At 46.6% G+C, this 14,272-nt stretch overlaps 1 protein-coding gene and 1 non-coding gene across 2 annotated transcripts in view; one reads left to right on the top strand and one right to left on the bottom strand.

The window, feature by feature from the left end:
• Positions 1-1,009: 1,009 nt before the first annotated feature.
• Positions 1,010-14,272, bottom strand: part of Cap-D2 (CAP-D2 condensin subunit) — a 79,488-nt gene continuing 66,225 nt past the window's right edge. The window contains exons 30-33 of the mRNA XM_037427563.2: positions 13,694-13,845; positions 13,564-13,601; positions 5,289-5,427; positions 1,010-3,955 (exon numbers count right to left, since the gene is read on the bottom strand). Coding sequence (XP_037283460.2) covers positions 3,747-3,955; positions 5,289-5,427; positions 13,564-13,601; positions 13,694-13,845 — 538 coding nt within the window. The 3' untranslated portion in view covers positions 1,010-3,746. The remainder of the gene's footprint in view (positions 3,956-5,288; positions 5,428-13,563; positions 13,602-13,693; positions 13,846-14,272) is intronic.
• Positions 11,863-11,935, top strand: TRNAT-CGU (transfer RNA threonine (anticodon CGU)). The gene has a single exon. It is a non-coding gene; the product is annotated as a tRNA-Thr (tRNA).

The raw sequence follows: 14,272 nt of genomic DNA, 5'->3' as shown, positions 1-14,272 counted from the left end.
GCGGCTTTCGCTGCGTTGCCGTCCAGGGGCTGGACCCAGGCTGCCTCGATCATACACAGTTTTCCCCTCTTCTTTTTTTTACCCTTTTAGCCTTTCACCCATTCGTTCTGTGGTCTTTCCCTTGTCTTCTTTTTTCCACTTGTCATCCCTGACACACATCAAGCGATGCTTGCTCACCAAGGCAACTTACAAGACTGTATTCTCTGCTTCAAAAAATAAATAGGCCTCGTTGCAAGACACTATGTGGAAAAGCTAACTTAAAACAATCTCATTAAAGTTGGCTTTACTTCTAAACATTACTGTAATGCTGGAAATTTTTCTCGAGTCAGAATAAGTTATTTGACATCAAAATATGAAGGCTCTAGGACCTTTTTGGACGTGAAGCATCTTATGGCGAGGGCTTTGTCCATCCCTCCTTCCTGCGGCATCCACATCCTCATTTTGCCCGCGCATCCCCTCACTCTCCTCTCCTCCCTGTCCAAAGTAAGTCGGCGGCGAAAGTAACAAGACACTTCCTCAGTACAGACAATCACTTCATAGCTGTTGATTGTCGGTCTTGTGGTGTTCCACGTTTCACCGAGACAGGGCATGTCTGCTTTGGTTCGCACAGGATCACGTTCGATGGCTTTGGTGTGTGCGTTGATGGACCAGCTGCTTAGTAGTGCTATAGTCATGGTCACTGGCAGCATCAGTCATGTAGAGGTTGTGAATGTTGGTGCACCGGCTTGAGGTCTGTGGATGACGTTCACCATCTCCCTGTTGCTTCGTATCCACATTCCCTTTAGTGGAAGATGGCGTAATTTTTTATTTGATTAACAGTTGCCTGGAGGCCTGTGCATCCTGGCAGAGTGCAGACATAGCAGCTGCTTTATGGCTGCTGCCATGCTAGTGCCATGTTCGAATTTGTTCTCCTACTGCTCCCTATGGGACACTAGGGGTTTCCTGTTGACAGGCACAAGGAAATCCCACGAAATCATATACAGCGTCCATGTAAAAAGTGCATACAAACTTCGACAGCACAGTATTTTATTCTTTAGCACATATCTATTGCTTGAGGCACTCTGCCTAATGACAGCACTTTCAACATATACGATAACGTAGTAAATGCAATTCAGTTGTGGTGGCTATTGCAAAAAAATGTAAGTGATAATGAGAAATGGGTAAATATGTACAATGATGACAGTGCATGGCAGGCATAAAAAGTAATAAACACAGACAAATTTGTGACCACAGGTCGAACAACACTGCATGAAATTTGCAATAATGTTCCCATCACGGACAGCCACATCAAAAAATTTTTAAAACTTGAAATCCTGTTGACGCATGCATTTGTTTTATGCGCAAAGTAACATGAAATGGATGGCACTGTTGCTGCACTTTAACAAATTCGAAATGTGTGTGGCAAAAATGCTCATAATCCAACACAAAGATTTCTTTCCCAGGCTTTTTACAAATGCAAAAACCAAACAGTGGAAGAGCACAAAAAACTGCCTTCACAAAAATATTTTTATGGAGCTCGAACACTACACGCGAAGCCCTAAAAATAAGCGAACATGTCAAGTACCTTTGTAATGAATGCGTGTACAAATATTAAGCAACAGATCTATGATCTATACACCAGTCAAACCAATGTAATGAATATGGACGTAACAAATTAACAGTTCTCATGAAGTTAACAGAGTATAGTCCTGCCATTAATTCAGTGTCAGGAATTTCCATCTGTAACAAACTTTCGCATATAAAGATGCCATTTTTATGTCAGATGCAACTACATTACAATGAGGTTTCCTATGGTGTGCTTGTCAGACATAGCAAGGCTGTACAGTGTGTGTAATCTTTTCCATCACAAATGGTCTTTGATAATACACACGTTTTTTTTTCCTGGTAAAAAAAAAAGTACCGTGCAGAAAAAATGCACGCTCACAAATGTCCTCACCCTTTCCTTCCGCATCGTGTCTTTCTCAAGTTCTCAGTCTAGGACCCACTCATTCTACCAGGCAACGTCATTGGTGGCTTGTGCATAGCTACTAATGAATGTCCAAGGACAGATATGTAGTTCTGCTGGCACAAAGTCCTTTATTAATTGTCGTAAAGTTCATCCACAGTACAGGCACTCTTGCATGTTCCAACTTGTGCCCTACATTCTGTGCTAGGTGCTCCAAACCATGCCATTGCAGTCGGCAGTTTGCTGCCCAGTCATATCGTAATGCTCAAACTTTAGTTATAAATGCATAAGGAATATGTACAATGGAAAATGGAGGGCCGTGACCTCATGAAACTGATGCTACAACTGCAATAGCCTCGCGACGATGGCTCAATGACAGTTCATCGTGATTAAAATGAGAGGCCCATGGAGCGAAATAACTACCGAAGTAACTATCCGCAAATAAAGCGGATGCAGAGGACATGCATTATACCAGCATGTATGTACCATCAACAGGCTTCGAGAACCTAACCAAACTTGCTACGAGACAACACAGCAGTACATTTTCGTGAAACAGGCGGCACATTTGTGACAAAATTTGAAAAAGTGGGCGAGGCCAACCTGCAACAATTAATGGGTTTTTCGAAACCGCATCCTTGACATGGTGTGTGTCGTAAGCCCCAGTGCATTGTGCATCGTGCGGTGACAAATGCAGAACATTGCGGAAAGCTGAGCAACTTGATGTATGTCTTGAAATTTGCCAAGCACAGCAAATACTACAACAGGTGAAAACACACACTGCTGTTCTTGTCTGGAGTGACTTATTGTGTTTATCAGCTATGTAACCAGTTAGTGGTACTTGGCAAATTACAAGATAAAAGCAGAACATTTGTTGTGTTTTGCTGCTGAAGGTACAGAAGGCCTGGCATAGGTGTGCAGATTTAATTTCGTTCTAAAGTTGTCTCAACATAAACTAGAACTTGGAATTATACCTCTTCCACAGCATCTATTATTTCATGTGACCAGCCCAGCCGAAAGGCAAATCACATAAAGTTGACAACAAGCTTCGGAAGACTTGAATAAAGGTATAACATTTCGAATCAAGATGAAGGAAGAAAAAACGAGCGCAAACATGCAGTTAGGTCCTCCAATGTGTCTAATACACTCTTACACACATGGGAGACACATGATGCAGATGCACTGAAGCAGTCTAGGCCAAATGGTAAAAATAATAACACCAATACTGCTATTTATAAAATGAAGCGATATTGAGACAAGTTACAGTACGCTAGGACCGTACAAACAAAAAACGGTGGTGCTAACAAAAAACAGTTGTAAAATAAGTAGACTTGGCGAACTTAAAATATACAGTAATAACAACTTCTAAAGGTTTATATTTGTTGTTCACCTGCATCTTTTTTTAAGGCAGTAGAAAGATATAGAGAGATTTTATAAGGTAAAAAACAGATAAAAACAAAAAACAAGTAAAATGCACCTAATTCCCCAGCGACCAAGGCAGCACTCTTTCTTTTCTTGGGAACGAGGTCACACTGGTAGGTTGTCGTGTAGTATAAAAAGTAGCAATGCATTGTCATATAGAGCAAAAACAGCCCACTGCTACATTAGCTTACAGCCAAAACGTGGGATATGCAAAGCGAAAACATAAAAATACTGTAGCAGTGTTCGTTTTTTCCTTGCGTACACTCGCCTTTTGAGGTACCTGACCATGCATGTATGCATCCGCTGTAGAGCAGCTGCAGTGTGCCAGTTGCAGCGTCAACAATTTTCGATATCTCGAGCATGGCTACTCATATAGGCTTGCTCATTCGTCATCGCTATCGTCAACCTCCTCCTCGCTGCTATCGCTGAGCTGTATTCGCACCTTGCACTGCCGCTGAGGCCGTGCTTTCCGCGGGGATGGAGGTGGCGATTCCTGATCTTCTTCGTCCTCATCACTGCTCTCGGAGATGCGCGCTAGCTTCCTCTGGCATCTTCTCCTGCCTTTAGCCGGCGTCTTCTGACTCTTCGGTGCTGTGCGTAAAAAGAGGGTAAAAAAAAAGATAGACAACAAATGAAAGAACCCTTGCTAGACAACTCAATGGTTGGATTGAGACTGTATGAAAGATATATTGATGATATTATACAGCATTTACTATCATTTACACAATGCAAGCCATTAGCAGTAATCATTTAGCAATACTAGTCGACATTAGAAATTTCGAACCAAAATTAGCCTGCACTAATGAGCACTAGTAATATGTGAGTGAATGCGGCAGTTTTGTCAGATGCTAGATCCTATTTGCTACATTATCATCATCATCATCAGCCTGACTACGTACACTGCAGGACAAAGGCCTCTCCCATGTTCCGCCAGTTAACCCGGTCCTGTGCTTGCTGCTGCCAATTTATACTCTCAAACTTCTTAATCTCATCTGCCCACCTAACCTTCTGTCTCCCCCTAACCCGCTTGCCTTCTCTGGGAATCCAGTTAGTTACCCTTAACGACCAGCGGTTATCTTGTCTACGCGCTACATGCACGGCCCATGTCCATTTCTTCTTCTTGATTTCAGCTATGATATCCTTAACCCCCTTTTGTTCCCTAATCCACTCTGCTCTCTTCTTCGTCTCTTAAGGTTACACCTACCATTTTTCCTTCCATTGCTCCTTGCGTCATCCTCAATTTAAGCTGAACCCTCTTTGTAAGTCTCCAGGTTTCTGCTCCGTCGCTAAGTACCGGCAAGATACAGCTGTTATATACCTTTCTCTTGAGGGATAGTGGCAATCTATCTGTTATAGTTTGAGAGTGCTTGCCAAATGTGCTCCACCCCATTCTTATTCTTCTAGTTATTTCAATCTCGTGGTTCGGCTCCGCAGTTATTACCTGCCTAAGTAGACATAGTCTTTTACAACTTGAAGTGCACTGTTACCTATCTCGAAGCGCTGCTCTTTTCCGAGGTTGTTGTACATTACTTTCGTTTTCTGCAGATTCATTTTAAGACCCACCTTTCTGCTCTCCTTGTCTAACTCCGTAATCATGAGTTGCAATTCGTCCCCTGAGTTACTCAGCAATGCAATGTCATTGGCGAAGCGCAGGTTACTAACTCTTGCACGCACCTCCAAACATAAAACAAAATCATGAAGAATGCATTTACTTGAGGCTGAACAAACTTTTACACGTTGGCTGAGTATGTATGCAGTCATATGAGTGAACCACATCGAACGCGTCTATGAAACTCGCTGTTACATCATCTAACCGTACCAAGTCAATGTCTGTGCCGTCTCCTAGTGAACACTGAAGCTCATGAGATTTAAACTGTTCCAGCTGGAAATTACCGCCGCAGACAGGAGTGTATTGGTTGCTTACTCGCGCAAGAAGGCTTGTTCCCGCGCTTGGTGGCCGATGCTTGCGCAATGCCTCTCTTTGTCCTCTGCACTAGCTCGCTCTCGGTGAGGTTCTTATTTCGCAGCTCTTCCACCAAGTCTTCCAACTCCTGCAGGATCACCTGCAGAGTGATAACAAGGGAGGACCCACTCATCACGCAGTCGTCATTCAGTAAAGAAAGGCAGCAACCAGATGTGCAAATCTTCCAACTTAAGGAGAACTTCTTGTTGGGCAAGTTGATGTACATTTGTAATCAATTTCAGGGCACGAAAAAAACACGAACAAAAGAAAAGACACAGGACAGAGCGCTACTAACAACAGACTCATTGGCAGGAATAGGCATATATATATATACCTTTGTCAGCACATGCACAGAGAACATGTTCACACCAACGGTCAACAGATAACCCAAGCTAAAATACGAGAAAAAGTCCGTTGAGCTCGCATTACCTGTCCACCGTTGATGTGAACATGTTCTCTGCATTTTACTAGCGACTGTGAAGAATCAATCTACACTAATGTCGTTAATTAATTCTGTAAAGAATATACCTTTTCCATGGATTATTATGAGCCTTGAAAAACAAGCGATACTTATTCACAACAGCAACCCCGAGCACAGACATCAATCAACAAATTTAGACATGTAGGTAGAGTTCATATATATATATATTTGTATAAGAAAGAAGACGCACGTACGAAGTTATTTTATTGACGTTTCGGCCGTGGGTCCGGCCTTCATCAGAATCTGAAGAAGGCCGGACCCACGGCCGAAACGTCAATAAAATAACTTCGTACGAGCGTCTTCTTTCCTATACAAATAATACTTCCCGGACCCAGCATCACTTTTGTTTTTGGTGTGTATATATATATATATATATTGTGAAGAAGAAAACGCATCGTTGGCAAACAACATCGCCACCGCTTGGGTACTGGGTGCTTGGCTTCGCTCGCTCGGCTCGTGCTGATCATCGCCGGCATCTGCTCGACCGTTGCTGTTGTCCGATCGTGTTTCATCGTAGGACCACCGTCGCAACAGTCGCCAATAAACCCTTTTTCAATTGGTGGAGGGTGCTGACATTCCCCGTCGCCTGAACCTGGGTGCTGCCATTCGCCGTCGCCTCAACCTGGAGCTGCGCAACCGAACGCTACCTACCATCATGGCTACCAACAACGCGCAACCTGGCTCTTCCACTCCATCCCCCAGCAACCCCGGCGTTCTTCGTTTGCGAGAGCCCAAAGTCTTTAGCGGAGCTGATGAGACTGACGTGGAAGACTGGTTCGCTAACTACGAACTGGTAAGCGCAAACAACAAGTGGGATGACGCGGACAAATTGACTTACGTCATCTTTTACCTCACTGACGTAGCCGAAATGTGGTATAACAACCACAAAAACGACATTACGACGTGGTCCATCTTCAAAACGTTGTTCGCTGACGTTTTTGGCCGACCCGCTGTCCGCAAGTCCAGAGCCGAACAACGCTTGCGGACTCGCGCACAAAAACCAACGGAATCTTTCACAAGCTACATTGAAGACATCATTGGACTTTGCAACCGACTGAACACCACCATGCCCGAGTCGGAGAAGATTCAACACATCCTCAAAGGGATAAATGACGGTGCATATCAGCTGCTCCTCGCCCGTAATCCTGCCACCGTTGCGGAACTTGTTACTTTGTGTCAAAGTTTCGACGAGTTGAGCAAGCAGCGCGCCCTGACTCGGCCATTTTCCTCACACGCCGACTCGCTCTCCAGTCTCACTTCCGTTCCCGACCACGCACCAACCCTGCAAGAGATTAAAGACTTCGTGCGTGAAGAAGTAGCTCGGCAACTGTCGTTGATTCCCTTCACGCATCAGCCGCCGTCCCCTCGTCTGCCCTCACCACTCCGCGACGTTATTGCCGAAGAGGTAGCTCAGGCTGTTCCCGTCGCTGCCCACCAGCAGCCTGTGGCCGTGACTGTTCCCCATGCGCCGGCTATGCAGCCCGTGGCCGCGCCTCTTACTTATGCCCAGGTGGTACGCAGCAGACCCCGCCAGCAGCTTTTGCCACCCATGCCTGCAGTTGCTCCCCACTCTACCCCTCTTTCGACACCTTGGGCTGCACCGCGAGTCAGCAATTCCTGGCGCACTGCTGACAATCGACCAATCTGCTACGCCTGCGGTACTCCAGGACACGTGGCACGATATTGTCGTCGTCGTTTCCAATCGCAACACAACGCTACTTGGCCGTTACCGTATGACCCGCCGCCCACGCACCTACCTGCTCCCTATCCTTCACCGCAGTATGGCTACACTAATCTTCCCGGGTCTCAGTCACCCCAGCGCCCAGCTCCGACTCACTCTTCCCGCTCGCCGTCTCCTCGCAGGCGATCTCTGTCCCCAATGCGTCCCCGACCCGCTTCTTCCAACCGGGAAAACTGAACGCCGCAGTTCCAGAGGCAAGAACTGCGCCGTCATCGAAATGCCCAAGTCCTCGCACTTCACCTGCTAACGTCGTCGCCATATCTGTCGATGGTGTTTCTACATTTGCCCTCATCGACACAGGTGCTGCCGTTTCTGTTATAGCCGCCCAGCTCTGCCGCTCCCTACGCAAAGTGACCACGCCGCTCTCTGGACTATCGCTTCGTACGGCTAGCGCACAGCCAGTCAGACCTCTCGGCACCTGTACAGCCCGCATTTTCATCCAAGGCTCTATGTACGTTGTCGAGTTCATCGTCCTTTCGGTGTGCTCGCATGACGTTATCCTCGGGTGGGACTTCCTGTCACAACATCATGCCGTCATCGACTGCGCACGCGCTGAAGTTCAATTTTCGCACCTGTATGACGAACCTTTGCACGAAACTCTTGAGCGGTCTTCAAAACTCGTCATACGTGAAGACACTGAAATTCCGCCAGCCTCTCTTGCCGTTGTCCCTGTTTGCTGCGATGACCATAACGACGCTACAGTAATGTTTACACCTTCCGACATTTTCATGAGCCGCAGAGCCGTTTCCTTGCCTTTCGCTACACTCGACGTCACTGCGGGCCGAAGCAATATTTTCGTCCACAACCCCCTTTCTGCACCGCTTACGCTACTTGCCGGCGAATGTCTCGGTCGAGTGGAGTACCTCGATTCCTCTTTATTCCTTAACATGCCAGACGAATCGTGCAGTAGCGCCTCGACCGAACTTCATGCCCTTTCCCCACTGGAATGCTCATCGAGTGACACCTTCTCGAGTTCCATCGCCGACACCTTAAGTGCCCATGAACGCGCCGAGCTTCTTAGTCTTCTCCAGCACTTCGCGAATTCATTCGACGTTTCTCAGCCGCAATTGGGTCGGACTTCCGCAGTGCACCACTACATTGACACTGGTTCGCACCAGCCATTGCGTCAAAGACCGTACCGTGTCTCTGCAGCAGAACGTCACGTCATCAACGACCAGGTCGAAGAGATGCTACGCCGTCGCGTTATTCAACCATCGCACAGTCCTTGGGCATCTCCTGTCGTTCTAGTTCGAAAGAAGGATGGATCGATTCGATTTTGCGTCGACTACCGGCGATTAAACAAGGTGACGCGGAAAGACGTCTATCCATTACCGCGCATCGACGACGCCCTTGACAGCCTCCAAGGAGCCGAATTCTTCTCCTCTTTAGACTTACGATCTGGATACTGGCAGGTTCCTATGGCAGAAGCTAATCGCCAGAAAACTGCGTTCATTACACCAGATGGCCTGTACGAATTTAACGTAATGCCATTTGGGCTTTGTAATGCTCCTGCCACGTTTGAACGACTCATGGACAACACACTGCGTGGACTGAAGTGGTCTGTGTGTCTATGCTACCTCGACGACATTGTCGTTTTCTCTCCCGATTTTCCTACACATCTGCGTCGGCTCCAACTGGTGCTGACGTGTTTAACCAACGCTGGGCTCCAACTGAACCTTAAAAAGTGCCGCTTCGCCGCGCGAGAGCTGTCCATCTTAGGGCACATCGTGTCCAAGGATGGTGTTCGACCCGACCCTGCAAAACTGCGAGCAGTCGCTGAGTTCCCGAAACCTACTACACTGAAAGAATTACGTAGTTTTGTCGGACTATGCTCGTACTTCCGGCGCTTCGTGCGAAATTTTGCGTCGATCATGTCACCACTGACCAACCTCCTACGCGGTGATGCAGACCTTTCATCCTGGTCTTCTGACTGCGACGTCGCGTTTGCCACGCTCCGTAGTCTGCTAACATCTCCTCCAATTCTTCGGCATTTCGACCCAACAGCTGCAACGGAAGTTCACACAGACGCTAGTGGGGTTGGTCTAGGCGCCGTCCTCGCCCAACGCAAGCCGGGCTACTCCGAATACGTCGTCGCTTATGCCAGTCGCACACTTACTAAAGCTGAGGCCAATTACAGCGTCACTGAAAAAGAGTGCTTGGCGCTAGTGTGGGCGCTTCGCAAGTTCCGCCCTTATTTGTACGGTCGCCCATTCGACCTGGTAACGGACCACCATGCACTTTGTTGGCTCGCCACATTGAAAGATCCTTCTGGCCGCCTAGCTCGGTGGGCACTGCAAATCCAGGAGTACGACATTCGTGTCATCTATCGCAGCGGACGCAAGCATTCTGACGCCGACGCCCTGTCGCGTTCGCCTTTACCTCCCGACTCGGCCTGCGAAACCACTGGTACCAACTCCGTCGCATCTCTCGACCTCGACTCTTTTACCGGTGAACAACACAAGGACCCGTGGATCGCTTCCCTTTTTAACTGTCTCTCTGGATCGTCAACCACTGCGGTACCACGATCTCTCCGACGTCAAGCTGCTCATTCGCGATTCGTGATCGGCTGCTACACCGACGCAACTACGCCCCCGAAGGTCGTAAGTGGCTCTTGGTTGTCCCGCGCAGCTTGCGATCACAAATCTGCGCCTCCTTTCACGACGATCCCCAATGTGGTCATGCCGGAGTTTTCAAAACTTACGAACGCATTCGCCATCGCTTCTACTGCCGCGGAATGTATAATTTCGTTCGAAAATTCGTTATGGGCTGCCCTGACTGTCAACGCCGCAAATCACCGCCTTTCCACTCGTCCGGTGCGCTTCAACCGCTCCCGTGCCCTGCCAAACCTTTCGATCGGATCGGAATTGATCTCTATGGCCCTCTACCGACAACATCAGATGAAAACCGGTGGATCATAGTCGCTGTGGACCATTTAACACGCTACGCTGAGACCGCCGCCCTTCCAAGTGCCACGGCGCGGGACGTAGCATCCTTCATCCTTCATCGCTTCATACTAAGACATGGTGCACCTCGAGAGCTACTAAGCGACCGAGGTCGAGCCTTCCTATCAGAAGTCGTCACGTCTCTGCTTTCTCAATGCCATGTTGTTCATCGCAAGACCACTGCATACCACCCGCAAACTAACGGGCTCACGGAAAGATTTAACCGCACCCTTGGCGATATGCTCGCCATGTATGTGACATCCGATCATACTAACTGGGATCGCATTCTTCCATTCATCACGTTCGCATATAACACCGCGGCACAGTCTACCACTGGATTTTCACCTTTCTTTCTTCTTTATGGACGCAAACCATCCCACACCATCGACACTCTCCTTCCATACCATCCTGACGCATCCGAATGCCCATCTGTGTCCGAAGCTGCCCGTAATGCGGAAGAGTGCCGTGAACTCGCACGCACCTTTACGTCGCAAGAACAACAGCGCCAGAAAGAAAACAACGCCGACTCTTCACAAAGCCCCAGCTATTCCTCGGGATCACTTGTATGGCTGGCTGTTCCTTACCAAAGCCCCGGCATATCCTCAAAACTCGTTCCAAAGTACGAGGGCCCATACCGCGTTTTGGAGCAAACCTCGCCGGTGAATTTTCTCATCGAGCCACTTTCCCCATCTGACGACATGCGCCGGCGTGGACGTGACATCGTCCACATCGCCCGCCTTAAGCCATATCATAGCCCTCTGCCTCCAGACTCTCAGGTCGCCAGGATATAGCTCTTTTTCGGCGGGGGCAAATTGTGAAGAAGAAAACGCATCGTTGGCAAACAACATCGCCACCGCTTGGGTACTGGGTGCTTGGCTTCGCTCGCTCGGCTCGTGCTGATCATCGCCGGCATCTGCTCGACCGTTGCTGTTGTCCGATCGTGTTTCATCGTAGGACCACCGTCGCAACAGTCGCCAATAAACCCTTTTTCAATATATATATATATATATATATATATATATATATATATATATATATATATATATATATATATTACTGTCTGTCTGTTACTGTCTGTTATATCTCATTATTATTGTGTTAAAAACACGGAAAAACGAGCCCTTAGGTATACACTTCTTTCCCTTATTTCATTGAACGAGGGTCTCGTACTGGCAGACTTGGTGTGTTTAGGTTGTATAAGAGGGACAATTAATCAGCTGCCCGCTCATAATAAGTTCACGTGCTACGTGACGCCAAACATGCGCATAAGAGTGTTTTCACACTCGTTGTTTGGCTTATAGATGGCGCTGACTGTCGCTCCTACTTCTAAATTCACAGATAAACCCAAAAAAAGTGGATGGAGGGAGTGCCGCTGTAATAGCTCAGTGGTTAGAGCATCGAACGCGTAATTCGAAGGTCGTAGGTTCGATTCCTGCTTACAGTTGGTAATTTTTTCATCCACTTTTCTTTCTTCTTATTTACATTCCATTAATGTTAATAACTTCCCCTGTACATTCCTTGGCATTACTGTCTGTTATATCTCATTATTATTGTGTTAAAAACACGGAAAAACGAGCCCTTAGGTATACACTTCTTTCCCTTATATATATATATATATATTGTAGTGACAAATACGGGCTCTGCTACAGAAACGACGAAGAAGACGTTTGTTGTTGCGGAGGCTCGTGCTGCTGCTAAAACCGCTGGTTGGTGTCTCGCTGCTGTTCGGCCCATTAAACGGTTGCTTCACCCCACCGTGGTGTCTGACAGTATTCTTACAATATGAATATCATAGCATGCAATCCAGAATAACTGCTGGTGAATTTGAAGTAAGTTCAAGAATAGCATACATTACTTAAAGGCTTGTGCAAATATTCAAACCAATATCACAGTATTCGTGTTCTCTTTGATTTAAACTTAAAATATTGAAAACTTGGATGTATTCAAAATGAGCAAATAGGTGTATGATTAAAATTATAATCCGACTTGACACAGCAAAATATAACAAAAACTACACAGATGTTTCGCCATCTATGCTGGTGGAATCCTCAGTATGCCCTGGCACCAAATGAGAGAAGGCCACCAAGTCTACGTCTAGTCTCGTGTGTCTCTGTACACATCCGGTAGAGGGCCACGGTTGTTGCACGCCGACTTGTTGCAGCGGATGAACTACGACTCGAGAAGCTTTCTTTTGTCCCACCTTTGTTCCCGAACCAACGTCTTCGCATTACTGAAGCCGAAGACATGCCCCGTTGACCAGCAGCAGTGTTCGACGAGTTCAAATGCATGTATTGAATTTATTTAATTAGTGCCTACTTTGGTGTAGTATCAGAGTGGAAGAGATTTCGCGACAAATCATCTTGTCAAGTTCCTTGTGCAGTGTCAGCTCTAATAGGATCGCCATTCGGTTATCGCTACTCTATGGAGTTGGACTAACAAAGCAGAATTCTGCAACCCACTGCTCCCTAGGTAATCTTTTATTATCGTTGTCAACCAACCGTGACCACGTATCCGTGTGTTTATTCTCTTGCTCTACTTATATTTCTGCCCATCCACCATTCCCCACTAAATGACAGAAGACTGTACTCTAAAAATAAGATCTAATTCTGGAGTTTGTTGAGTCAGAACTGTAACGTTATTATGTGACGAGTTATTGGTGGGGAATCTCAAACTCAGCAGCACTACAGTATGGCCAATGAATTCTCACAGCATATTTAACTTGATTTTGCCATTGCTTTTTTTTTGCATATCTCTTTCTCTCTGTTTTCCTGTTTATGGTGCCTTAATTTCCTCCTAGGTCACCTCATGGCTCTAGAAATCTGAAAACGTTTATCAAACAGATTATCATGAAGTAACACAGATTAGATTATCATGAAGTAATAAGTCAAAATGTAATGGAACAGTGAAATATCTTGAACCCGAAGGTTAGAATCTAAAGGATAGTTAAGCGACCGCTGCGGCAAACATTACCTTCTGAACACCGCTATTGTAAGAGACAATATTAAAAAAAAAAAAAGTTCATGCACAGAAAGACTCTGTTCCTATGAATTATTTTTTTAATTAGTAACTCACCTTGACATCAGGCTTCATTACCTGGGCTTTCTTCGCATCTGCAACAAACAAAGCACATGTCACGTAAAGCTGTCTTCAGTTAACTGAAACCAGTAATGAAAACGATAATTTAGGGAAAGACATATCTCACTTGCTATGATGCCTGTGATACTCTCGTACACGGCGTCCACATGCATCTTGTCGGCAAAGCACACCACATTCTCATGGAGCTTCTTGATGCCCCGTTCTCCAAATGGAATGAGCGACAGGCAGAACGCGAGATCACGCCAGTGCCGCTCCGTCCTGCATTTACACGCACAAGCAGTTGCACATTTGTGATAGTTTCACAAATGTGTCCGAAACTCCTCTGCCGTATTTGTCGTGCACTTCCGACAATTCTCATACATGCCCCAAAGCGTTAACGCATTTTTAGGGGGACAAAACTGCCATATCTCAGATCAACACATCAACGCCATTAAGCAAAACGATGCCTCATGGCAACGACAATCGAGACCTGCCTGCTTGGCACATTTAGGAAAAGTATGATTACGGCTCGACAAATTTACGGCTCGATTACGGCACGACAAACACTTTTAAAAAACGAAGCGTGAAGAAACCTGCCCTTGGTCACAGTGTATAAAAGAAAACAACCTCAAATTTCAATCATCAGCCTTCCACCTGATTGCCGCACTAACCTTGGCCAACCTCCGTTAAAAAATACACATACCTG

The sequence above is a fragment of the Rhipicephalus microplus genome, chromosome 3, assembly GCF_043290135.1.
Source record: "Rhipicephalus microplus isolate Deutch F79 chromosome 3, USDA_Rmic, whole genome shotgun sequence".
In the NCBI taxonomy this organism is placed as follows: domain Eukaryota; kingdom Metazoa; phylum Arthropoda; class Arachnida; order Ixodida; family Ixodidae; genus Rhipicephalus; species Rhipicephalus microplus.
The sequence above is the reverse complement of the archived record's forward strand: the minus strand, read 5'-3'. Positions and strand labels throughout refer to the sequence as shown.